Source organism: Tachyglossus aculeatus, chromosome 6, assembly GCF_015852505.1.
Source record: "Tachyglossus aculeatus isolate mTacAcu1 chromosome 6, mTacAcu1.pri, whole genome shotgun sequence".
In the NCBI taxonomy this organism is placed as follows: Eukaryota; Metazoa; Chordata; class Mammalia; order Monotremata; family Tachyglossidae; genus Tachyglossus; species Tachyglossus aculeatus.
The window spans coordinates 35,562,209-35,588,998 of NC_052071.1; the positions used below are offsets into that span (position 1 = coordinate 35,562,209).

Genomic DNA, 26,790 nt, shown 5'->3' on the forward strand with positions numbered 1-26,790 from the left:
CAGAGAGAACAATAAAATCGGTAGTTTTTAAAATACCTGCACACAAGTCTTGAGTGCAACTACCTGACTCAGAAAGGTAGCCAGGTTTTAGAGAAAAGACTTCAGCACCTTCCTCTCCCATCGCAATCTTCTAGAAATCTTGTTTGACAATGAGGACTTTAATAACCATCTTATCCTCTTAGCCTTCAAATGGCTCTTCTAACCTCAGCCATCTCCTAATTTTGTTTCACTTCAATTCTTCTGCTTTCTGAGGACACATGACACGGGGGGCTTCCTCCTCCACCCTTCACAAGTCCCGATGATGCTACGGAGCAAAAAAGTCAGGACAGTGAAGGCCAAAAAACAGGTGGGGAACTATTTGTTTTGTTCTCTGTCTCCACCTTCTAGACTGCGAGCCCACTGTTGGGTAGGGACCGTCTCTATATGTTGCCAACTTGTACTTCCCAAGCACTTAGTACAGTGCTCTGCACACAGTAAGCGCTCAGTAAATACGATTGAATGAATGAATGAAGAAACTGAAGCCTCAGGAAACATCTGAGGACCTTCAGCCACCTGCACGTCTTCCGAAATGCAGCAGACCATCACTTGACAACTGGGATTCACAATACAGAACCCTCAAAATCTGTGATTTGTTTTTTTTTTTTGAAGCTTTTTAATGTTCTACACCACCTGATGTGCTTGACTAGGAATGAAACATGAGGTTTGTGGACGATTCTGAAGAAGCGGATTATGACGCCCATGAAAACGAAAGAAGTACGACGTATTGGTTGAGATGTAAATCGAAAGGAAACATAGGATGGTTGGACTCCATTGGTAAAGGCAAAGGAATTCTCTATGTGGATTTATATAAATGAAAAAGGCATGTTTAAGCGTCTCTCCAGGACTCTGTAAACTTGCCTTTGATTAACTACCGTATTCAGACAGCTCTCCAACACCTTGGCTAAATGCTCAGAAAATAATGTTCTCCACAGTAACAAAACCATTATCATTATTCTTTCACATAGCATAGGTCAGGAACTCTGACTGACATTCTGAAAAACTGCATCCTTTCATTCACTGCTCAGTTTTGAATAATCATTTGTAAAACAGCCCATTGCTCCATTTACATGAAATTCTATGCTGAAAATGTAACTAGTGTTCTTTTTTTCAAAAGGATATTTATTTCTCAAAAAAGTAATTTGGCTTGGTGCACTTACCAAAAGAAAAAAGGGCTTGGTAAAATTTGTATGATCCCCTCACCCTTGATCAAAGAAAGACCTTTTGGGACACATCGGGCTGAACAGGAGATGCTCACTTCATTCATTGGGAGCCTCAATGCACTTACCAAAAGAAATAAAGGCTTGGTAACATTTGTATGATCCCCTCACCCTTGATCAAAGAAAGACCTTTTGGGACACATCGGGCTGAACAGGAGATGCTCACTTCATTCGTTGGAAGCCTCAATGCTCCAGTAGAGTCCTTTTTTAATACTACAAAACAGTAGTATTTCCTCTTTTGTCTTGCTTTCAAATGGTTTAACCTTTTCTTCCATCTTAATGTTGACTTTTTGAAAGCAGCGTAATCAAACACACCCTTCCGTCTAAACCATGCCGTCCACATCATTAAGGGATCCCACAGAGATACTCAATGCCACAGACCGAAAACACAACTTACATCAACGACACTTTAGATCTCACACTGACACTTCAGATCCCATTCCCCGGACCTGAAACCAGCATCGTGTAGCGGGCTGCTAGGGGAGGACGTGGTTCTCACTGAATCTTGAATTTACACACTCATCACCACCACCGAGGAGCCAGAATTAGTAAAGATTAACATTATTTACAAACTTCTTCATTCCTGCACACTCTCAACGTTGAGGCAAATCCCTGGCCCCTAGGTTACTCGTGACCACCGGCTCCAGAGGGGAAATTTCACCTTCCCCGTAGTTTAAAGACCTCTGTTGATCTTGGCTTATTGCTAAGAAGCAATGGAGACTGAAACCGGATTGGAATTCTGGTCACCAAGGAAAAGACATCCCCAAACATCAAACCCACACCAAGAATCGATCCCTTCCACCAGATCTGAGCCAGGGAGACCGGGGATTTTGACGACATTCCACGCGCTGTAGTTCTTTCATAGGGAAGCCGTGCAATCTGTCATAGATTTTGCATCTCCACAGGACAGGGGCCGAAACTGTCCTGCAGGACGTTCCCTTGCAAAGGATCAATCCACAGCTGTTTGCTCTGGGTGCTCATCTGAGAGAGGCTCCTAAAGAGCTGATGATTTGAAATCCCTGGATCGATTCCACTCCGATGGCAGTCAGGTAGACTGGTGCTGCTATTTCAGTGGGGATGCATTTCCAACTCTCTCTTTTGGAAGATGCCTTCAACAACTACACTTTCCCTTCACCTTCATTAAAAGCCCGGTCACATTTGAACACGACTGTCAAGTCCTAGGTAGACTTCACCTCTGAAAAAAGGATTAAAATGGAAGCAGAAACCTGAGCAGAAGAACTCACTGTTCGACGGTATATACTGTGCAAAAATGAATCAGAATAAAGCACTGGTGTCAATCACGGAGGCAGAGTCTGCATACAAAAATACAGGGAACAAAATTATATTGCAATCCATCAATGGTCTTTATTAAGCGCTTACTCTGTGCGAGGCACCGTACTAAGCGCTTGGGAGTACAATAGAGACGATACCTGCCCTCGAGGAGCTTACACTCTAGCAGGGGAGACAGACGTTAAAATGAATTTCAGGTAGGGGAAGTAACCGAGTATAAAGATGTGCACAGAAGGGGTGAGGGTGTGGTGAGTTCATAAGTGCTTTGGGTGCATAGACCCAAGTGGATGGGTGTTGGACTAGGGAGGGAAAATAGAATGGGGAGATGACCCAGGGGATGCTTCCATTCCAGGACGAGATGTAATTACTGTAAGGCTTTGAAGATGGGGCAGGGTAATGGCCGGTCTGATGTGACTTGGACCGGGGGTGGATCCAAATAGGAAAGAGGAGGTGAGAAAGTGGGCACCGATGAGGGAGATGAGAGTGAGGCATAGTGAGTAAGTAGGTGGAATTAGAGGAGCAAAGTGTACAGACTGGGTCCAAGTGGGAGAGGAGCAAGGATAAATAGGGGGAGAGAGTCGACCGGCTGTCTAAAAGTCAAAGGTGAGGAATTTCTGCCTGATGCGGAGGTAGATGGGCGGCCGTTGGAGGTTTTTGAGGAGCGAGGGAGACGTCTGCAGAACAGCGTTTTAGACCGTGATCTGGACAGCAGAGGGGGGAGAAGGAGATCAGAGAGAAGGCTGATGCAGTAGTTGGGCTGGGATTCATTCATTCATATTTATCGAGTGCTTACTTTGTGTAGAGCACGGTACGGAGCGCTTGGAAAGTACAATTCAGCAAATTGTGCCTGTGCTTGAGCAACGTGTACTCAGGGGTAGGGAAAGGGCTTGGACCAGGTTGGTGGCGCTTTGGATGGAGAGGAAAGGAGCTGATTCTGGAGGTGTTCTGAAGCTAGAATCAACAGGATTTAGTGACTGGCTGAATTTGTGACTGAAGGAGAGAGATGAGTTAGGGATAATTCCCAGGTTGCCAGCTTGTGAGACGGGGAGGACGGTGGCACCGTCAACAGTGACGGGAAAGTCTGGGGGAGGAAAGGGGAGGGAAGATGAGGAGTTTGGTTATTGACCTATTGTGTTTCAACAAAAACCACCAATCTGGACCCTGTATCATTTCAAAGAGGCTCACTGAGTATCTGTTGGTTTCAGGGTCCGGCCAGCTCCCCCCTCTATAAAAAAAAGAAAAAACTCAACAGTGTCGCTACGTTTTGTCTATCAAGAAAAATAATTAAAGAACCAAACGTATCAGGCTACGGAATGAGAAAACCAAAGCGAGTGAAAATGAATACATTCCAAACAGAAAGGCACCTGCTCCTCACTGACCCAGCAGGGAATTGTGGCCGTCCATTAGCGTACGCCTGTAGGAAAATGAAACCCACAGAGGTCGTCCCAGAAAACAGAAACGGGGAGTTGCTCGGCTGGTTAAAAAAGCCAACGGAATTCCGACGGTCAGAAAACACCCTTGGCCTCGTCCAAAAGGCAGCCTCTTGGACCACGTCCCCGTTTTTGCAAGTCCCCACCAGAAATCCACTGAGGCAAACAGGACACGAGTCAGGCGGAGCAGGTCACGGTCAGGAAGCGGCCGGAGAGTCTGCGGCGGCTTCGTCGCCTTCCTCGGAGTCCCAGACCTCAGACTGCAGGTAATCCGCGAACAGGGCCTTGGCCCGGTGGAGGATCTTACTGAGGTTGTGTTTCCGCACCAGTCTGTCAAAGTGCATGGCCAGCTCATTGTAGTCCATGCTGTTCTTCATGATGTGGTCTCTGTGCTCCAGCAGGATGGCCAGGCAGAGGAAGAGCATGAACGGGTTGCCTTTGCCGAACTCCTGGGGAGGGGGCAGGCTAACGGAGGCAAGTGGAGGGGTGGAAACCGGAGTAGGAGACGAAACTGGACCAAAGGGGCTGTGAGACGGAGAGGAGGGAGTTGGAGTGTTCTCCAATGAATCGCCCCTCTCCGAGAGAGATCCATCCTTCCCGCTGGCTGCGGACGGCTCCGGGGACGGCTCCGGGGACAGGGAAGGCGTCTCCTGACTGGGAGAAGGAAAAGCTTCAGGAGGCCTCAGAGAAGGAGCTGAAAAGCTCTTCGTCATGTTGAGGGAAACTGGGCCGGGGAGTTGGATTAGAGGATCTCCCTCCCCGCAATCTTCATCCTCCCCTTCCCTGGGCTGGTTGGAATGTACCAGAATCCTGGTAGTGAAACTCAAGATTGGCTCCTCTTCAGAGCGATCCTCACTCGTGGCACTGTAATAGTTAAATTCTCCAAAACTGGACCGCTTCACTAAGGGACCGTTCCCAACGACCTTTTCGCTCGCCTCAGTTTCCTCTGCTTCCTCTTGGCCCGGGAGCAGGACTCTGTCCCCCATCTCCTCGTCAAAGTCACACGTGGGTCTCAGCATGTGCCTCTGGCGGATGGGCTGCCCGCTCTCGCCCACTTGGGCAGGCGGCCCCACTAGCTCCATTTCCTTCTCCGGTGGATCCGGTGGGAGAGAGCTCCAGGTGACCTCCAGCATCCTCAAGGCATCCTCGAAGGCAAACTCCCGCTTGAGTTCCAGCAGGAGCCACCGATAGCAAAAAAAGAGGTCGTCGGCCCCGGTGGAAAGGAGGTAGCTGTAGAACTCCGGGTCGGAGTACTGAAGCAAAAGCTTCAGGTGGGAGAATTTGATGGACATCATCTCGCCATCCATGCGGAAGTTTCCCTCGAGGCGCTTCATGATGCCGCAGAAGCAGATGAAGGCCTGGCCCTCGTTATCCATCACGGCCAGGATGGGGGACGCGATGTCGCTCATGCCTTGGCAGTACGAGATCTGGGGATGGGTGACGGCGTACGTGGTCAGCAGATCGTGGAGGGCAGTGAGGTGGGGGTTGTCCTCGGAACCCGCGTAATAAGGGTGGGCCCTGTCGGTGCGAAGGACATCCTTGAGAACGTTGCTCCTGATGAACTCCAGGTCCTCCTGGCTGGCTCGTTGATTCCACTCACCCTTCAGCTGGTCGTACTCCCGAGTCTTGCGCTTCATGTAATCCATCCTCTCCTGGCCGGTCAGGCCATCGGGGTAAACGTTCAGTAAGTAACGCCAAACCACCTGCGGCCAACAACCCAGAGATGAAAATGATGAGTAGCCCGTCCACGGTCCTCCGGATAGACCCTCCTCATCCTGCACGCTAACAGACCCGACTGTCGCGATCGGCCCAGGGAAGGAGACTTCCCTGTGTAGCAGCGAAGACATATGCAAACATTTCTCTGAAGTCCGGGGTGGGGAGAGTGAGAGCGGGGGGCGGTAAATTGGTCATTCTTGGGCTTCCCGGAGAACAGATGCATTTTAAAATACTTCATTTACAACCTCGCTAACACGAACGAAGTCTTGGCCAGCCAGAGCACGGATGAATTCTTTAGAAAGCTCCCAGCCCCACTGCCTCTACCAATACCAATTATCTCCTACTGGCCATCAGCTCAGAAATGTGGGGAAATTTGGGTCCCACTTGGGACAATCTCCTAAAGTGTGAGACAAAAGAGATATCTACTGTTTCTCAACTAACACTCCCTTTAACTCTCTCAGTTTCCTTTGGAGGATTTGCAGGGGAGAGGATGAAATGTAATCTGTGGGAGCCCACGTTCGATGGAGAGGACGCTGCTTTAAGTGCCTGGGGCTTAGACTTATAAATTGCAAATATCAATTACGACTTGCGTCCCTTCTAGGCAAGAAGTGTTTACAGAGAAGACACCAGAAAACCACGTTACAGGCTTTAAAGCTTTAATATAGCGGCCCCTTGAAACTCGAGATATCTACTGTTTCTCAACTAACACTCCCTTTAACTCTCTCAGTTTCCTTTGGAGGATTTGCAGGGGAGAGGATGAAACGTAATCTGTGGGAGCCCACGTTCGATGGAGAGGACGCTGCTTTAAGTGCCTGGTGCTTAGACTTATAAATTACGACTTGCGTCCCTTCTAGGCGAGAAGTGTTTACAGAGAAGACACCAGAAAGCCACGTTACAGGCTTTAAAACTTTAATATAGCGGCCCCTTGAAACTCGAGATATCTACTGTTTCTCAACTAACACTCCCTTTAACTCTCTCAGTTTCCTTTGGAGGATTTGCAGGGGAGAGGATGAAACGTAATCTGTGGGAGCCCACGTTCGATGGAGAGGACGCTGCTTTAAGTGCCTGGGGCTTAGACTTATAAATTACGACTTGCGTCCCTTCTAGGCGAGAAGTGTTTACAGAGAAGACACCAGAAAAAAACGTTACAGGCTTTAAAGCTTTAATATAGCGGCCCCTTGAAACTCTGTGGAGGGCAATCTAGAGGTCCAGGACTTGGAGAAATAGATTGGAGCCAGTCTGGTATGAAATCAACCCTGGCCCTTTGGGGCTGCTTCACCTTGGGTAGGTTTCCACGCTGGATGTCGGGCCGTGACCGTCCAAGGGAAAATAATTTTTTTTTTAAAAAAAAGAGTCATTGGGCAGCAGCATACGACTAAGAAATGTGGGAAACCTGAGAACCCCTCACCTTACGCAGAGAAGGCTCGACACCCCCGTGGTAGATCCGCAGACGGAGCTCTTCGGGACGAGTCAGCTGACCCTCGTGGTTCAGGTAAGTATGAAATTCCGTATCCGTTAGCGGGGGTTTGAAGGGCTTGATATCCTCTCCGTAAGACCAGCTCAGTGCCTGCTGAACCTTCGAGAGAGTTTTGCCCACCTACGAGTGAGAAAAGACTCTCAGTTCACCCCAAAGTCAGCACCAATGGCCAGAGAGCCACAAGAAAACACCAGTGAGAATTTCCAAGTAATCTGAGAGCATCAAGAGGCAGCGTGGCCTAGTGAAGAGACAGGCCTGGGGGTCAGCAGGATCTGGGTTCTAATCCCGGCTCCGCCACCTGCCTGCTGTGTGACCTTGGGAAAGTCGCTTCGCCTCTCTGTGCCTCACTTTCCTCATCTGTAAAATGGGGATTAAGACTGTGAGCGCCCTGTGGGACGTGGACTGTGTCCGACCTGATTAGCCTGTATCTACCCTAGTGCTTAGTACAGTGTCTGGCACATACTAAGCACTTAAATACCATCTAGAAAAAGTAAACTAATACCCGTTAACCTCAATGCCATCTAGAAAAAGTAAGCTAATACCCGTTAACCTCAATGCCAGGCCCATTTCAACTGTTACTATGTGCTCTGCACATAGTAAGCACTTAACAAATGCCATTATTATTATTATTATTAATAATAATAATAATGCCACTGGCTTACTGTTCACAGGACACTTCAATACTGGTTATGAGCTCTGATTTTCAACTGTGCTTCTCCTGGACTGGTTAATCATCGTAAAGATATTTAAGCAGTGCTTGTTATGGGCAAAGCATTGTGTTAAGTGCTGGTGGAGATACAAAGCAATCAGACGGGACCCAGTCGCTGTTCCACACGGGGCTCAAAATCTGAGAGAGAGGGAGAACAGGTACAGCACCCTCATTTTACAGATGCGAAAACTGAGGCCCAGAGAGGTTGGATGACTTGCCAGAGGTCGCCCAGCACGCAAGTGGCAAAGCCGGGACTAGAAGAGTCTCTTAACTTGTAGTCCCGTGCTCCTTCTACTAGGCCACTCTGAGGGAAGAGATGTGATCCAGACAGTCGATTTCCTCCGTTTAAGCAGCCTGGGCCCTTGGTAAATTCCTAGAGTGACATTATGACTCTTTAGCACGGTCCATTGTGGTCTTCATTTGCGGGTTTGGGCAGGAGGCAAGAGCTGATCGTAGCGGATTCCTTTATCAACACGCGAGTGTTACAATCGGCAGTTGGTGAGGGAAACATACCTGTGACTACTTTCCAGAGTTAAGTCCGTCCACTTGGACCAACCTCTCGTCCCACCCCAGTTCTCCCGGACCAACCTGCGAGATGATGGACTGGGTAAACGGCAAGGCAGCGGCTGTCAGGGACCGTTTCTCCACCAACAGAAGATCTGTGCTGATGACATCTTTAGGACTGATGATATCCCAATCCTCCAAAAGAGGACCTGTGAAAGACACCCGTGCGGTTCGTCGGGCCAAATCCCGTCCCGGGCTTTTAGCCCGACTCCTCGGGGGTGCTTGGACCACCCAAGACTGCTCCACAGCTGCGTCCTCTGACCTAAAACCCACCTCAGAGGGCCTGAAATCCCCAATAAGGCAGCGGAGACAGACGCTCCACACTTAAATACATCTGACCTCACAGCACCACTTAATTTGGAAACTGGATACTCTGACAAGAGATTGTGGCGCTTAGTCCGCCTGCGGTAAACTCCCACTGGAAACATCAAAAATAAATTGGTTTAAAGGGGACGTTTGAAAAAGAAAGCTACTCAGGAGTAAAAGACTTTCCAGAAGTGAGTTGGGTAGGGACTCCCACTGTTGGGTAGGGACTGTCTCTATATGTTGCCAATTTGTACTTCCCAAGTGCTTAGTACAGTGCTCTGCACATAGTAAGTGCTCAATAAATACGATTGATGATGAAGTGAGTTGAATGGAAAAAGCATATTCAAAGCGCCCACTTGTTTTTTCCTTAACCTCGAGGAGAAGAAAACAGTTAATAAAAACACGTCCTGAACTACAAACATTAAGCAAAACAGACAAGTTGCCACTAGCTGTAGAGAAGCAGTGTGGCTCAGTGGAAAGCGCAAGGGCTTGGGAGTCTGAGGTCATGGGTTCTAATCCCGGCTCCGCCACTTGTCAGCTGTGTGACTTTGGGAAAGTCACTTAACGTCTCTGTGCCTCAGTTACCTCATCTGTAAAACAGGGGTGAAGACCGTGAGCCCCACGTGGGACAACCCGATCACCTTGTATCCCCCCCGGCGCTTAGAACAGTGCTTTGCACACAGTAAGCGCTTAACAAATGCCATCATTATTACTATTATTAGCCCAAAACGAAACAAGAAAGGCTCTGCCATGCTCTTCAAACTGTCTTTCTGTTTGTCCCTGAGGCTGTTGACCTACACGATGACTGTGAACTAGACTGTAAGTTCCTTGAGGGTAATGTATACTAATTCTACTGTTCACTCCCAAACTCTGGTACAGTGCTCTGTGCCCCAAACATGCTCAATAAATGTTCTTGATCGGTTGAATGACTGGTGCGAGCGGAGCGGAAGGTAATACCAGCAGATTTGCACACCAGCCCTTGCGAGATGCATGAATAATAAATAATAATAAAATTATTTTATTTATTTTAATAATAAAATAATTAGGATTTTACTGGCTTCAATGGGGTCAGAGAGGAAAAAAAAAGAGGAGAAAATCACTATCAGGCCAACCTTCTAAAAACTATTTAAAACAGAGGTAACATTTCAACAGTGACTGATTTCTTTCTGTTCCTAGTTAGATTTGGGTTGAGATTTATACCAAATTCACGACTGCCTGGAATTTTACTTCTTAAGTGTTCCGCACCCAAAGATGAACAACCTTGAAAAGCATTTGAAACATTAGGGCAGAGTGAAACGGAGAAGTCGGATGAAGCGAAATAAAATATTTAAAATTAATTTCCTCAATGAATTATTTATTTACCTTTATTTTCTCGTCAGTTTCAACCACCATTTTCAGAAGTGGAGCTATAATAACTTCATATATATGGATGTCTAATATACTGATTCACCAGAAAGAGGCCTTACCTCCTTCCCTTCCCCACAGCACCTGTATATATGTGTATATGTTTATATGTATTTATTACTCTATTTATTTTACTTGTACATATCTATTCTATTTATTTTATTTTGTTAATATGTTTTGTTTTGTTCTCTGCCTCCCCCTTCTAGACGGTGAGCCCACTGTTGGGTAGGGACCGTCTCTACATGTTGCCAACTTGTACTTCCCAAGCGCTTAGTACAGTGCTCTGCACACAGTAAGCGCTCAATAAATATGACTGAATGAATGAATGAATGAGTGAAAAAAATCTCTTCTGGAAAACTGCCCTACTTCATTTTATGGATACACCATTTGACCTCTTCTCAGTGGGTACATCAAAGAGAAATTTCTGGTCTTTAAAGATAAAAATAATCTAAATCCAAGATCCTCTGGGATAATAATAATAATGATGGCATTTGTTAAGCGCTTACTATGTGCAAAGCACTGTTCTAAGCGCTGGGGGGGATGCAAGGTAATCAGGTTGTCCCACGTGGGGCTCACAGTCTTCATCCCCATTTTACAGATGAGGGAACTGAGGCCCAGAGAAGTGAAGTGACTTGTCCAAGGTCACACATGTGGCGGAGCGGGGATTCGAACCCATGATGCCACATGCATCTACTAATTCCACCCTGAAACCCGTCCTAAGCAGAACTTGTCTTCCCACCCAAACCCTGTTCTCCCTCCGACTTTCCCATCATTACAGAGATCACCACCACCCCGCCTCACAAGCCCGTAACTTTGGCACTGTCCTCGACTCATCTCGCTCACTCAACCTGTCACCAAATCCCGTCAGTTCTACCTTCAAAGCATCGCTAAAATCCGCACTTTCCTCTCCATCCAAGCTGCCACGCTGATCCAATCAATCAATCAATCAATCGTATTTATTGAGCGCTTACTGTGTGCAGAGCGCTGTACTAAGGGCTTGGGAAGTCCAAGTTGGCAACATCTAGAGACAGTCCCTACTCAACAGTGGGCTCACAGTCTAAAAGGGGGAGCCGGAGAACAAAACCAAACATACTAACATACTAACAAAATAAAATAAATAGAATAGATATGTACAAGTAAAATAAATAAATAAATAGAGTGATAAATATGTACAAACATATATACATATATTGTCTCCCCCTTTTAGACTGTGAGCCCACTGTTGGATAGGGATTGTCTCTATATGTTGCCAATTTGTACTTCCCAAGCGCTTAGTACAGTGCTCTGCACACAGTAAACGCTCAATAAATACGATTGATGATGATGATGATGATATGGTGCTGTGGGGAAGGGAAAGAGGTAAGATGGGGGGGATGGAGAGGGGGACGAGGGGGAGAGGAAGGAAGGGGCTCAGTCTGGGAAGGCCTCCTGGAGGAGGTGAGCTCTCAGTAGGGCCTTGAAGGGAGGAAGAGAGCGAGCTGGGCGGATGGGCAGAGGGAGGGCATTCCAGGCCCGGGGGAGGACGTGGGCCGGGGGTCGATGGCGGGACAGGCGAGGATCCAAGCATTTATCCTATCCTGCCTTGACTACTGAACCGTCTCTTCGCTGACCTTCCCACTCCCTACGCTTCACTCTGCTGCCCAGACCATTTTTCTAAAAGACATTCAGCCCCTCCTCAACAGTCTCCAGTGGTTATCCATCCACCTTGGCATCAAACGGAAACTCTTTCCCACTGGCTTCAAAGTATTCAGTCACCTTGTCCCCTCCTATCTATCCTCATTGAATTTCTACAACCCAGCCCGCTCATTTGGCTCTAATAACCTACTCAGTGAACCTCACCCCTCATCTACCTCGCCACCAACCCCTCGCCCTCCCCCTGCGTATCTGACAGACCATCACTCCCACCACTGTCATAGCCTTATTAAAATCACATCTTCTCCAAGAGTCCTTCCCCAACTAAGTCTTCATTTCCTCTACTCCCTCTCCCAAATGCAGAGACCTTGTGTGATCTTTGTGATTTGTGACCTTTTTATTCACCCCGGCCCCACAGCACTTATGTCCGTAGCCATAATTTATTTTAATGTCTGTCCTTTTATCTCATCTATAAGCTCCCTGTGGGCAGGGTCCGTGTCTAGCAACTCTGCTCTACTGTGCTCTCCCAAGTGCTTAGTACAGAGGTCTGCCCTCAGTAAGCTCACTGTGCGCAGGGAACACGTATCCCAATTCTGTTGTACTCTGTCAAGCATTCAGCACAGTGCTCTGCACACAGTAAGCACTCAATAAATACCATTGATGATGACGAGGATGACGGGTAAGGGCTCAACAAATATAATGAATATTATATAATATATAATAAATTTAATAAATATTAATTCTATCTGTTCTGATGACTTGACACCCATCCACATGTTTTGTTCTGTTGTCTGTCTCCCCCTTCTAGACTGTGAGCCCGCTGTTGGGTAGGGACCGTCTCTCTATGTTGCCAACTTGTACTTCCCAAGCACTTAGTACAGTGCTCTGCACACAGTAAGCGCTCAATAAATACGATTGAATGAATGAATGAATGAATAATGGACTAACTGGGAGACTGTGAGCCCGTTGTTGGGTAGGGACTGTCTCTATATGTTGCCAACTTGTACTTCCCAAGCACTTACTACAGTGCTCTGCACACAGTAAGCGCTCAATAAATACGACCGAATGAATGAATGTTGAGTGCCACTATGACACTTTGGTCAAAATGGTGACAAAGGTGGATGACTAAAAGAATACACAACCTCTTGCATGTCACTGCCCATCTTGAGAAGCAAAGCCTTATTGACCAACTGACAAGGGAGGGAAAAGCACGGCAGGTGGGCCGCTGCTTAGGGTATTTGGATACTCACTGTCTTCTAAAGGCTTGATCTCTATTTTGAGCTGTAGATATGGCTTGGAAGCGCTGGCAAACGCGGTGCTCAGATCCCAGTCGGACATCAGTGGGAGGTGAGCCTCCTGTCCTTGCTTATCCCGGCCCTGGTAACTGATCCCGAAATTCTTCTTCCTGGAAGAAACGTGACAAGAGGAACATCAGTGCCTCGTTTACCTGAAACCACTCTTCACGCCAAATCATCAAGGCTCTCCTGATGGAATCTGAACGCTTCGGAAACAAGATGAGTAACGAGCGCCTACGGAACGGTAAAAACCTGCTGCATTTTAAGCTCCTTGAAGGAAGGGGGTCACGTCTCCTAACTCGATTGAACTTTCCCGACCGTTCGGTACCGTGCTGTGCACACAGGAGGCTCTCGTTCAATGCCACGGATGGGCTGACTGAATGAGTTACGGCAGCACGGCCTAGTGAAAAGTGCACTGGCTTGGAAGCCTGGAAGTGAGGAGACCTGCTGTTTCCTCATGTGTAAAATGGGAATTCAAGCCCCCTGGGGAACAGGGACTGGATCCAACCTGATGATCTTGCATCTGTTTGATTCCCAAGCTGCCTCTTAAACACTGAAACCCTTAACCTGTGAGTCCCATGTGGGATGGGGACTGTGCCTGACTTGATTATCTTGTCACTTAGCAACATTTGGCACACAGTAAGCTCTTAATAAATTCCACAATAACCATCGTTATCCACTTTGCCCTCTAGACCGTAAGCTCCTGTTGGGTCAGGGAACGTCAACCAACTCTACTGCACTGTACTCGCCCCCAAGCATTGGGTTCTACACCCAGTAAGTGCTCAATAAACACAACTGATTGATTGCTTCATACAGTAATACAGTGCTTGGCACAGGGTAAGCGCTTAATTACCACAATTATTACTATAATAATACACTTGGTCTTCCAAAGAATTATAGTCTAGGAATGCTGAGTTTTTTCAAAATACAAACAGAACTCAAACAAGAAAGCGACCTGGCAACTGCTAAGACTTTTCCTGATACCCTTAAGGCACGCCTACCTCAATAACCACACACATTTGAAGCGCTGAATGTGGCCTTTTGGAGAAGGGTATTCATAGAAGCAAAACCATTGAGCTTTTTGGGTCCTGAAGACCCGCCACTCACCCATTCAAATCAAAGGCTCGAATCAAAATGTGCTGCAACACGTCCAGGGAAGTGATCTGAGGGTCGACGGCAAAGGTCCGGAACTCTGGCTGAACGATCCCATCACATTTCTGAGAGAAAACAGGAGACAAACGTGGAAAAGGGATGTTCTAAGTGCTCTGAACCAACTTCAGTGCGAAAAAAGACACTCAATCAATTCCCAGCTTTCCAGGAAACTGTCGACGTGGGGCAAGAATTCTGATCCTGGGCCATTTCCAGGTTGCGGTGAGATGAACAAGGACAGCAATAGACTCAAATTTGTTTTCCTCAGCCTCAAACTATTTACATTTAAGACAGACTTGATCAGCTTCCTGCTCCGCCTCACAACCTCAACTAAACTTTGAAGTCAATCTCATTTTAAGGTCACAGATATAAACTTGATTTTTACGAACGTTTGCAAAAGCATTTGGCTGAGTTTCCTAAATTGAGCCAGTTTGAGGATAACAAACGTTCAGATTAACATGTGAGACTGTAGGGACCCCTGAAGTTCATGATAGCATTTTAACTCAAAAGTTACCATCTTGTACTACTGACTATCCTAATTCCAGGATTTTTAGGGGAAATGTATTTACCCAGGCATCGACCCAGAATTAGATAGGCATTCACCTGCGTTTCAGTAGTCACCCAACCAGCCCTAGTGTTCTCTGGTCTTTTCTCCTTAATAAGCCCATTTAAAATTTAGAAATATAATAAAAGCCTTATTTGGATTTCTAGGTGTATTCTCCTTTCGGGGAGAAATTAGAGCTCCTGTCTCTCGTTTAGATTTCTATTGCCCCAAGAGGTGGCTGAGAACAAATAATCTCGTAAAAGTCATTGCAAAATCAATTCCCAGCTACATTTCAGTACAAGTGTCTGGAAAGCGATAATAACACGATCAACCTAATCTCACCGGTGAGCATTTGTGTGCTGGAAACCGAAGGAGGAGGTAGCATCTGCCAAGCTCAAAAGAAGGATTTAGAAGATTGCTTTGTGAGTTAGGAAGGGAGCAAGAAAAAGAAAAGGGCCAAGTAAATAAAGGAAAAGGCCAGGGTGAGTTCACTCCTCTTTCACAAGCAATACCCAAGAGGCCTCGTAATAGGGCACTAGCCTACATCTCAAACATAAAATACGCTACTGTCTCCTTGATCTTAGCATTACAATCTTTTTCCTTATGCAGAACTAGGGCCATTTTAATTTTCTATTTAGCTGTGAGAAATTTGCCACCCCCCGCCCCAGCAATAATAAAAAAAAATCAGTACAGTACTGCTCGGTACCTTGCTGTCCACATTTTAACTTGAATCCACTTTGGTACCCAAGTTTTGAACTTTGGGGAAAAGAGTTAGAATGTTTTGGTTTGCACTACAGTGCTTTAGAAAGTGTGATAGCATCAATACGTGAAATTCATCATCCCAATTAGAGTCGAGTCCTTGTAGAGTCGTTTCTCCGGGTTCTCAAACTCACAGGACACAACATTAAAGAAAGGCAAGTCACTCCACTGCTCACTTTCTTTGAAAGGGATCACGGTGAGTTTTCGAAACAACTTCATCCCGGGGACAACGTTAAATGACGATTGTGATCCTTGTGCTCAGGTTCAGAAGATCGAACCTAATGTTCAAACCTCTGGAGTCCTCAATTTACGAATCTCTGTGGTCAGACTGGGTATATGTGCCAACAACTCGAGTTACTAAGAAATGGGCAACGGAACAAAACTGGACATAACATGCTGTATCTGAAAGAAGAGCATCTTAAGAAGAGGTTTGGAAAATAGGAAAAAGAAATGGAAAAAAATAAAGGCTGTGGCATAATTAAACTTTCCACAAAAAGGGGAAATCAGATTTGTTCACCAATTACCAGTCAATTTAATAAATTAAAAATCAGGCAAGGTTCGCTGGCTTCTGATGCAATGTTTACCTGGCTTAGTGACCTATCAAGCTCTGTTAAAATCCACAGATGCTAATCAAACAGTCTCTGTGCCAATGTAAAGGCTGTTGTCCTTAGTGTCACCCTGGACTGGCAGTATTAAATGTTTGATCAGGTTAACGCTAACAATGGAAATATTTATTCTTGGGCTTTAACCGGATCAGAGGCCGAGCCCCACGCAGCGGAACTAACTCCAGGGCCAGCGGGAGCTCCGGGATCTTGCCGGAGGCTGGCCGGCCAGCTCTCTCCCCTCTTCCCGCTCTCTCTCCTGTCCAAACTCCTCAAACAAGCTATTCATTCATTTGACTGTATTTACTGAGCGCTTACTGTGTGTGGAGCACTGTATTAGGCGCTTGGGAAGTACAAATTGGCAACATATAGACGGTCCCTATAAAACCTGCGGTCTCCGCTTCTCGACTGTGAGCTCGTCCTCTAGACTTTAAGCTCAATGTGGGCGGGAACGTGTCTATTAACTCAGTTATACTGCTCGCTCCCAAGCGCTCAGTAAAGTGTACAATAAGCGCTCAATCCGATCGCCTCCTCTCTCCGACTCTTTTCTTGACCCGCAACGCTCAAACTTTCTTCCCCTTCACTCAGCTGAGGTCACACTCTTCCGGGTCACCGGTGCCCTCCTCGTAACCAAATCTAACGGGCTGTACTCCGTCCCAGTCCTCGACCTCTCAGCTGCCTTCAATCTTGCGGACGACTTCCTCTTCCTCGAAACGTTCTCGGGCCTTTGTTTCGGCAACCTCCTCCTCCGCTGGTTCTCTGGGAAGTTCCCCTTCTCAGTCTCGTTCTCTGTGCGTGCCCCCATGAGGCTCTGTTCTGTGCCCCCTACTCTTCTTGCTCTGCATTCACTCATCAATTCATCCGAGGTATTTAGCGAGCGCTGACTGTCTGCAGAGCACTGTGCTAAGTGCTGGAGAAGTACAATACAGTCGAGTTGGTAGACACGACCCCTGACCTCAAGGAGTCTAAATCTCTGAATCCCAAATCTATCATTTTAGCCCAAACCTCTTTCCATTTATACAAACCTTGCACTTGCTCTTCCCTCAGCACCTCTCTCACTCATTCAATCGTATTTATTGAGCGCTTACCGTGTGCAGAGCACTGTACTAAGCGCTCAGGAAGTACAAGCCCACTGGCACCTCCAACTCACCATGTCTAAAACTGAACTCTTCATCTTCCCTCCTAAACCCACTCCCCCTCCTCTTCCTCCAAAGTGGAATTCTCCCTCTTCAAAGCTGCCACACCCCACAAATCCCTCCCGCTCTTCAAAGCCCTTCTAAGATCCCAACTTCTCTGAAGAAGCCTTCCCTGATTAATTCACACCACAACATGAAGCATGACTTCATGACTTCATGGACCCCTTCATGAAGCATGACTTCATGACTTCATGGACCCCTTAACACTAAGGTATTTATAGCCATCCTCACCCAGGTCGTTAAAGCCGGGGGTCCCTGTAAAACCCCGGAGGCTCTGTATATCAGAAGCATAAAACATAATTCATTCATTCAATCGTATTTACTGTGTGCAGAGCACTGTACTAAGCGCTTGGGAAGTACAAGCTGGCAACATATAGAGACGGTCCCTACCCAACAGTGGGCTCACAGTCTAGAAATAACAATTAAAATACTGGGTTTATTAAGCCAGCGTCTCTACACAAAATACAGGAAGCAGTTTGAGATGGAGCCACCTGGCCTTACGTCTGTGGGTACACGATGTACCTCCAGGCACATGTGGGCCACCAAATTCCACCGAATGGCTTGTAAACTCTGACTACTGCTTTCCGAACCTCATTTGTAAAGCAAAGCTAAAACAAATGTACAAGCAAGTCCAGCTCAGCTCGACGAGATATTGTCAGGTTTCTAACCATTCATCCGTTCAACGGTGCTTTGTGAGCCCTTACTGTGTGCAAGGCACTGTACTAAGAACTGGAGAATCAATTAACCAACCAACTGATATTTACTGAGCATTTACTATGTGCAGAACATTGTACTAAGCGCTTGGGAGAGTACATCATCATCATCAATTGTATTTATTGAGCACTTACTATGTGCAGAGCACTGTACTAAGCGCTTGGGAAGTACAAATTGGCAACATATAGAGACAGTCCCTACCCAACAGTGGGCTCACAGTCTAAAAGGGGGAGACAGAGAACAAAACCAAACATACTAACAAAATAAAATAAATAGAATAGCTATGTACAAGTAAAATAAATAAATAAATAAATAAATAGAGTAATAAATATGTACAAACATAAATACATATATACAGGTGCTGTGGGGAAGGGAAGGAGGTAAGATGGGGGGGATGGAGAGGGAGACGAGGGGGAGAGGAAGGAAGGGGCTCAGTCTGGGAAGGCCTCCTGGAGGAGGTGAGCTCTCAGCAGGGCCTTGAAGGGAGGAAGAGAGCCAGCTTGGTGGATGGGCAGAGGGAGGCCATTCCAGGCCCGGGGGATGACGTGGGCCAGGGGTCGATGGCGGGACAGGCGAGAGCGAGGTACGCTGAGGAGACTAGCGGCGGAGGAGCGGAGGGTGCGGGCTGGGCTGGAGAAGGAGAGAAGGGAGGTGAGGTAGGAGGGGGCGAGGGGATGGACAGCCTGGAAGCCCAGGGGGAGGAGTTTCTGCCTGATGCGCAGATTGATTGGTAGCCACTGGAGATTTTTGAGGAGGGGGGTAATATGCCCAGAGCGTTTCTGGACAAAGATAATCCGGGCAGCAGCATGAAGTATGGAACACACAACACAAGCACTGAGAAGCTGCAGGGCCTAGTGGAAAGAGCACAGGATGAGGAATCAAAATACCCGAGTTCTCATTCCAGCTCTGCCACTTAATCTACAGCGTGATCATGGGACGAGCCACTTACCTTGCCTGGATTTCAGTTTCATGATCTGTTCAATGGGAATTAAATACACTGGGTCCTCCCTCCCCCATTATGTTGCCAACTTGTACTTCCCAAGCGCTTAGTACAGTGCTCTGCACACGGTAAGCGCTCAATAAATACGACAATGAATGAATGAATCGACTCTGAGCCCCACATGAGACAAGGACAGGATCTGATCTAATTATACTGTATCGATCAATCGTATTTATTGAGCGCTTACTGTGTGCAGAGCACTGTACTAAGTGCTTGGGAAGTACAAGTTGGCAACATACAGAGACAGTCCCTACCCAAAAGTGGGCTCACCTACCTTAATACTTGGCACAGTGCTTAAGGGTTTAGCAAATACCACTATTACTAATTATTATTATTATTTTTGTTGTTATTATTATTATTACAGGGAAGAATACAGCAAAGGATAACATGACTAAATCCCTGGCCCTCGGGGAAAAACGATCATAAAAGGGGTGTGGAAAGTTGGTGAGGGGAACATAAGACAAATGTGTACCAATGTAACCTTCCTTCTCACAATAAAGCAGACCCGATTCCAACCCGATGTAATCTTCCTTCTCACAATAAGGCAGACCCGATTCCAACCCAATGTAACCTTCCTTCTCACAATAAAACAGACCCGATTCCAACCCAATGTAACCTTCCTTCTCACAATAAAGCAGACCCGATTCCAACCCAATGTAATCTTCCTTCGCACAATAAAGCAGACCCGATTCCAACCCAATGTAACCTTCCTTCTCACAATAAAGCAGACCCGATTCCAACCCAATGTAACCTTCCTTCTCACAATAAAGCAGACCCGATTCCAACCCAATGTAACCTTCCTTCGCACAATAAAGCCGACCCGATTCCAACCCACTGTAACCTTCCTTCTCACAATAAAGCAGACCCGATTCCAACCCAATGTAACCTTCCTTCGCACAATAAAGCAGACCCGATTCCAACCCAATGTAACCTTCCTTCTCACAATAAAGCAGACCCGATTCCAACCCAATGTAACCTTCCTTCTCACAATAAAGCAGACCCGATTCCAACCCAATGTAACCTTCCTTCGCACAATAAAGCAGACCCGATTCCAACCCAATGTAACCTTCCTTCTCACAATAAAGCAGACCCGATTCCAACCCAATGTAACCTTCCTTCGCACAATAAAGCCAACCCGATTCCAACCCACTGTAACCTTCCTTCTCACAATAAAGCAGACCCGATTCCAACCCAATGTAACCTTCCTTCTCACAATAAAGCAGACCCGATTCTAACCCAATGTAACCTTCCTTCTCACAACAAAGCAGACCCGATTCCAACCCGATGTAACCTTCCTTCTCACAATAAAGCAGACCCGATTCCAACCCGATGTAACCTTCCTTCTCACAATAAACCAGTCCCGATTCCGACCTGTCTCATTAGCAGTCATCATCAATCGTATTTACTGAGCGCTTACTATGTGCAGAGCACTGTACTAAGCGCTTGGGAAGTACAAATTGGCAACATATAGAGACAGTCCCTACCCAACAGTGGGCTCACAGTCTAAAAGGGGAGACAGAGAACAAAACCAAACATACTAACAAAATAAAATAAATAGGATAGATATGTACAAGTAAAATAAATAAATAAATACAGTAATAAATATGTACAAACAATATGTACAAGTAATAAATAATAAATAAATAAATAAATAAATAATAAGTAATAGATATGTACAAACGATTAGCAATCGTTAAAGGTCTGTGAATGGTAATGGTTCAGATTTCCCGATTTAAGCAGCCTGACCCAGGGAACAGGGCACAGGCCTGGGACTCAGAGGGACCTGGGTTCGAACCCCAAATCCACCACTTGACTGCTGTGACACCTTGGGCAAATCACTTCGCCGTCCTTCATCTATAAAATGGGGATGAAGACTGTGAGCTTCACGTGGGAGGAGGCGGACTGAGTCCAACCTGATTATCTTGTATCTACCCCAGCCCTTAACACAGTGTCTGGCGCAGAGTAAGCGATTAAATGCCAAAACCTGCTAAAGAGTGGCCTCAAAAATGCCCACGATCAGTAGCGGGCAATTCTTGCCAGGATTTGGAGGAGGGATGGAGAAGGCTCCGGTTTTCGGTTGGCCTGGCTCCGAACAGAAGGCCCGAAGGATGATCCGATGACCCGCGGCATGCATTCTGAAGCCGTTTGGGCTGTAACTCCAAGAGTTACTCCGTCTCTATATGCTGCCAACTTCTACTTCCCAAGCGCTTAGTACAGTGCTCTGCACACAGTAAGCGTTCAATAAATATGATTGATTGATTGATTGTAACAAAGACTTTTCATTCATTCATTCAATCGTATTTATCGAGCGCTTACTGTGTGCAGAGCACCGGACTGAGCTCTCGGGAAGTCCAAGTTGGCAACATCTAGAGACGGTCCCTACCCAACAGTGGGCTCACAGTCTAGGAGGGGGAGACAGAGAACAGAACAAAACATATTAACAAAATAAAATAAATGGAATAAATATGTATTTATTTAGATATATAGAGAGATATATATTCTCTAAATATGTATTTAGAGAAGCAGCATGGCTCAGTGGAAAGAGCACGGGCTTTGGAGTCAGAGGTCATGGGTTCAAATCCTGGCTCTGCCAACTGTCAGCTGCGTGACCTTGGGCAAGTCACTTAGCTTCTCTGGGCCTCAGTTACCTCATCTGTAAAATGGGGATTAAGACTGTGAGCCCCCCATGGGACAACCTGATCACCTTGTAACCTCCCCAGCGCTTAGAACAGTGCTTTGCACATAGTAAGTGCTTAATAAATGCCATCATTATGTACAAATAAAATAAATAAATGAATAGAGCAATAGGCTTGCTATGGGAGGGCAGCAGGCTCTGGGCCAGGACGCCAAGCACTTCTGTTAATTAATAATAATAATGATGGCTTTTGTTAAGCGCTTACTATGTGCCAAGCACTGTTCTAAGCACTGGCGCTTACTATGTGCCAAGCACTGTTCTAAGCACTGGGGGGTGAGGGAGAGATACATGGTAATCAAGTTGTCCCATATGGGGCTCACAGTCTTAACCCCCATTTTACAGATGAGGTAACTGAGGCCCAGAGAAGTTAAGTGACTTGTCTGAAGTCACACAGCAGATCATTATTATTATCAGTATTAATAATAATGATAATAATAATAATAAATACGATTGAATGAGTTCCCTCATCTGTCAAATGGGGATGAAGACTGTGAGCCCCATGTGGGACCACCTGATCACCTTGTAAAATAATAATAATAATAATAATAATAATAATAATAATAATAATAATAATAGTATTTGTTAAGCACTTATTCCCCCCCAGCAATTAGAACACTGCTTGGCACATGGTAAGCGCTTACCAAATACCACCACCATCATTATTATTATTATTAAATACAATTGAATGAGTTCCCTCATCTGTCAAATGGGGATGAAGACTGTGAGGCCCATGTGGGACCACCTGATCATCTTGTATAATAATAATAATAATAATAATAATGGCATTTGTACAATGCTTGGCACATAGTAAGCGCTTACCAAATACCATTATTATTATTATTATTATTAATAATAATAATAATAATAATAAATATGATTGAATGAGTTCCCTCATCTGTCAAATGGGGGTGAAGACTGTGAGGCCCATGTGGGACCACCTGATCACCTTGTATAATAACAATAATGGCATTTGTACAGTGCTTGGCACATAGTAAGCACTTACCAAATACCACTATTATTATTATTATTACTATTACTACTAATAAATACAATTGAATGAGTTCACTCATCTGTCAAATGGGGGTGAAGACTGTGAGGCCCATGTGGGACCACCTGATCACCTTGTATAATAATAATAATAATAATGGTATTTATACAGTGCTTGGCACATAGTAAGCGCTTACCAAATACGACCACCATTATCATCATCATTATTATTAATAATGATAAATACGATTGAATGAGTTCCCTCATCTGTCGAATGGGGGTGAAGACTGTGAGGCCCATGTGGGATCAACTGATCACCTTGTATTATAATAATAATAATAATAACAATAATGGTATTTGTACAGTGCTTGGCACATAGTAAGTGCTTACCAAATACCACCATCATCATTATTATTATTATTATTAATAAATACGATTGAATGAGTTCCCTCATCTGTCAAATGGGGATGAAGACTGTGTGGCCCATACAGGACCACCTGATCACCTTGTATAATAATGGTATTTGTACAGTGCTTGGCACATAGTAAGCGCTTACCAAATACCACCACCATCATCATCATTATTATTAATAATAAATACAATTGACTGAGTTCCCTCATCTGTCAAAAAGGGGTGAAGACTGTGAGGCCCACGTGGGACCACCTGATCACCTTGTATAATAATAAAAATAAAGGTATTTGTACAGTGCTTGGCATATAGTAAGTGCTTACCAAATACCACCATCATCATTATTATCATTATTAATAATTATAAATATGATTGAATGAGTTCCATCATCTGTCAAAAGGGAGTGAAGACTGTGAGGCCCATGTGGGACCACCTGATCACCTTGTATAATAATAAAAATAATGGTATTTGTACAGAGCTTGGCACATAGTAAGCGCTTACCAAATACCACCATCATCATTATCATTATTAACAATAATAAATACGATCGAATGAGTTCCCTCATCTGTCAAAAGGGGGTGAAGACTGTGAGGCCCATGTGGGACCACCCGATCACCTTGTATAATAATAATAATAATGGTGTTTGTACAGTGCTTGGCACATAGTAAGCACTTACCAAATACCAACACCATCCTCATCATTATTATTAATAATAATAATAAATACGATTGAATGAGTTCCCTCATCTGTCAAATGGGGGTGAAGACTGTGAGGCCCATGTGGAACCACCTGATCACCCTGTATAATAATCATAATAATGGTATTTGTACACTGCTTGGCACATAGTAAGCATTTACCAAATACCATCATTATTATTAGTATGAATAATAATAAATACGATTGAATGAGTTCCCTCATCTGTCGAATGGGGGTGAAGACGGTGAGGCCCGTGTGGGACCACCTTATCACATTGTATTATAATAATAATAATAATAACAGTATTTGTACAGTGCTCGGCACATGGTAAGCGCTTACAAATACCACCACCACCATCATCATCATTATTATTGTTATTATTATTAATAAAGATAAATACGATTGAATGAGTTCCCTCATCTATCAAATGAGGGTGAAGACTGTGAGGCCCATGTGGGACCACCTGATCACCTTGTATAATAATAATAATAATAATGGTATTTGTACAGTGCTTGGCACATAGTAAGCGCTTACCAAAGACCACCACCACCATCATCATCATTATTATTAATAATGATAAATACGACTGAATGAGTTCCCTCATTATCATTATTATTAATAATGATAAATACGATTGAATGAGTTCCCTTATCTGTCAAAAGGGGGGTGAAGAATGTGAGGCCCATGTGGGACCACCTGATCACCTTGTATAATAATAATAATAATAATGGCATTTGTACAGTGCTTGGCACATAGCAAGCGCTTACCAAATACCACCACCACCATCATCATCGTTATTATTATTAATAATAATAAATATGATTGAATGAGTTCCCTCATCTGTCAAAAGGGGGTGAAGACTGTGAGGTCCATGTGGGACCACCTGATCACCTTGTACAATAATAATAATAATGGTATTTGTACAGTGCTTGGCACGTAGTAAGCACTTACCAAATACCATCATTATTATTATTATGAATAATAATAAATACGATTGAATGAGTTCCCTCATCTGTCAAATGGGGGTGAAGACTGTGAGGCCCATGTGGGAACACCTGATCACCTTGTATAATACTAATAATAATAAGAATAAGAATGGTATTTGTACAGTGCTTGGCACATAGTAAGCGCTGACCAAATACCACCATCATTATCATCATTATTATTATCAGTAATGATAAATACGATTGAATGAGTTCCCTCATCTGTCAAATGGGGGTGAAGCCTGTGAGGCCCATGTGGGACCACCTGATCACCTTGTATAATAATAATAATAATGGCACTTGTGCAGTGCTTGGCACATAGTAAGTTCTTACCAAACACCACCACCATCATCATTATTATTAATAATAATAATAAATACGATTGAATGAGTTCCCTCATCTGTCAAATGGGGGTGAAGCCTGTGAGGCCCATGTGGGACCACCTGATCACCTTGTATCCCCCCCAGCGCTTAGAACAGTGCTTGGCACATAGTAAGCGCTTATCAAAATTGATGATGATGATGATGATGCTGCTGCTCCTTGTGGGGAGGGAATGTGTCTGTAGACTGGAAGGTCCCTGCGGGCAGGGCAGGTGGCCGTCGCCCCAGCTGCGGCCCCGTGGTGTCCCCCAAGCGGTCAGCACGGCGCTCCCCCCCCAGCAGGGCCGTGAGGGCACTCACCTTGACCCGGACCCGCACCACCTCCCGCTCCTCGTCGCCCGCGGTGGCCATCGGGCCGACCGGTCCCCGGGCCGGCCGACGGCCCCAGCCGCGCGACGCCCGCCCGCCCACCTGCCGCCGCTCCCTACTGCGCACGCGCCGGGGGGGACTCCCTGCGCACGCGCACGGGCGCGCGCCCCGACCGGAAGCGCCCGGATGAGGTCACTTCCGGTGGCGAAATGGCCGGGGGGCGGGAGGGGGCGCGAGGCCGGCCAGGGCTGACCTATGCTAGCCGGCGCCCCCTTGCGGTCGGCTCGGGAGGGCGTTAGCTGGGCTCAGGGGGCCCGACTTCTTTTCTTCATTCATTCATCCATCCATCCATTCATTCATCATCCATTCATTCATTCATCCATCCATTCATTCATCCATCCATCCATTCATTCATCCATCCATTCATTCATCCATCCATCCATTCATTCATCCATCCATTCATTCATCCATCCATCCATCCATTCATCCATCCATTCATTCATCCATCCATCCATTCATCCATCCATCCATCCATTCATTCATTCATCCATCCATTCATTCATCCATTCATTCATCCATCCATCCATTCATTCATCCATCCATTCATTCATCCACCCATTCATTCATCCACCCATTCATTCATCCATCCATCCATTCATTCATCCATCCATCCATCCATTCATTCATCCATCCATCCATCCATCCATCCATTCATTCATCCATCCATTCATTCATTCATCCATTCATTCATCCATCCATCCATTCATTCATCCATCCATTCATTCATCCATCCATCCATCCATCCATCCATTCATTCATCCATCCATCCATTCATCCATCCATCCATTCATTCATTCATCCATTCAATCGTATTGATTGAGTGCTGACTGTGTGCAGAGCACTGTACTAAGCGCTTGGGAAGGACAAGTTGGCAACATAGAGACGGTCCCTATTCATTCATTCATTCAATCGTATTGATTGAGCACTGACTGCGTGCAGAGCACTGGACTAAGCGCTTGGGAAGGACAAGCTGGCAACATAGAGACGGTCCCTATTCATTCATTCATTCAATCGTATTGATTGAGCGCTGACTGCGTGCACAGCACTGTACTAAGAGCTTGGGAAGGACAAGTTGGCAACATAGAGACGGTCCCTATTCATTCATTCATTCAATCGCATTGATTGAGCGCTGACTGTGTGCACAGCACTGGACTAAGCGCTTGGGAAGGACAAGTTGGCAATATAGAGAGACGGTCCCTATTCATTCATTCAATAGCATTGATTGAGCG

The 26,790-nt window shown here is 45.7% G+C and overlaps 1 protein-coding gene across 1 annotated transcript; it reads right to left on the minus strand.

The window, feature by feature from the left end:
• Positions 1-577: 577 nt before the first annotated feature.
• TBC1D25 (TBC1 domain family member 25) lies at positions 578-25,560 on the minus strand. Its single transcript, XM_038747846.1, has 6 exons — positions 25,493-25,560; positions 14,187-14,296; positions 13,035-13,189; positions 8,467-8,591; positions 7,101-7,289; positions 578-5,679 (listed from the first exon to the last, which is right to left on the minus strand). Exons 1-6 carry the CDS (start codon positions 25,541-25,543, stop codon positions 4,174-4,176), a joined length of 2,136 nt encoding a protein of 711 aa, XP_038603774.1. The 5' UTR covers positions 25,544-25,560; the 3' UTR covers positions 578-4,173.
• Between the last annotated feature and the right edge of the window lie 1,230 nt (positions 25,561-26,790).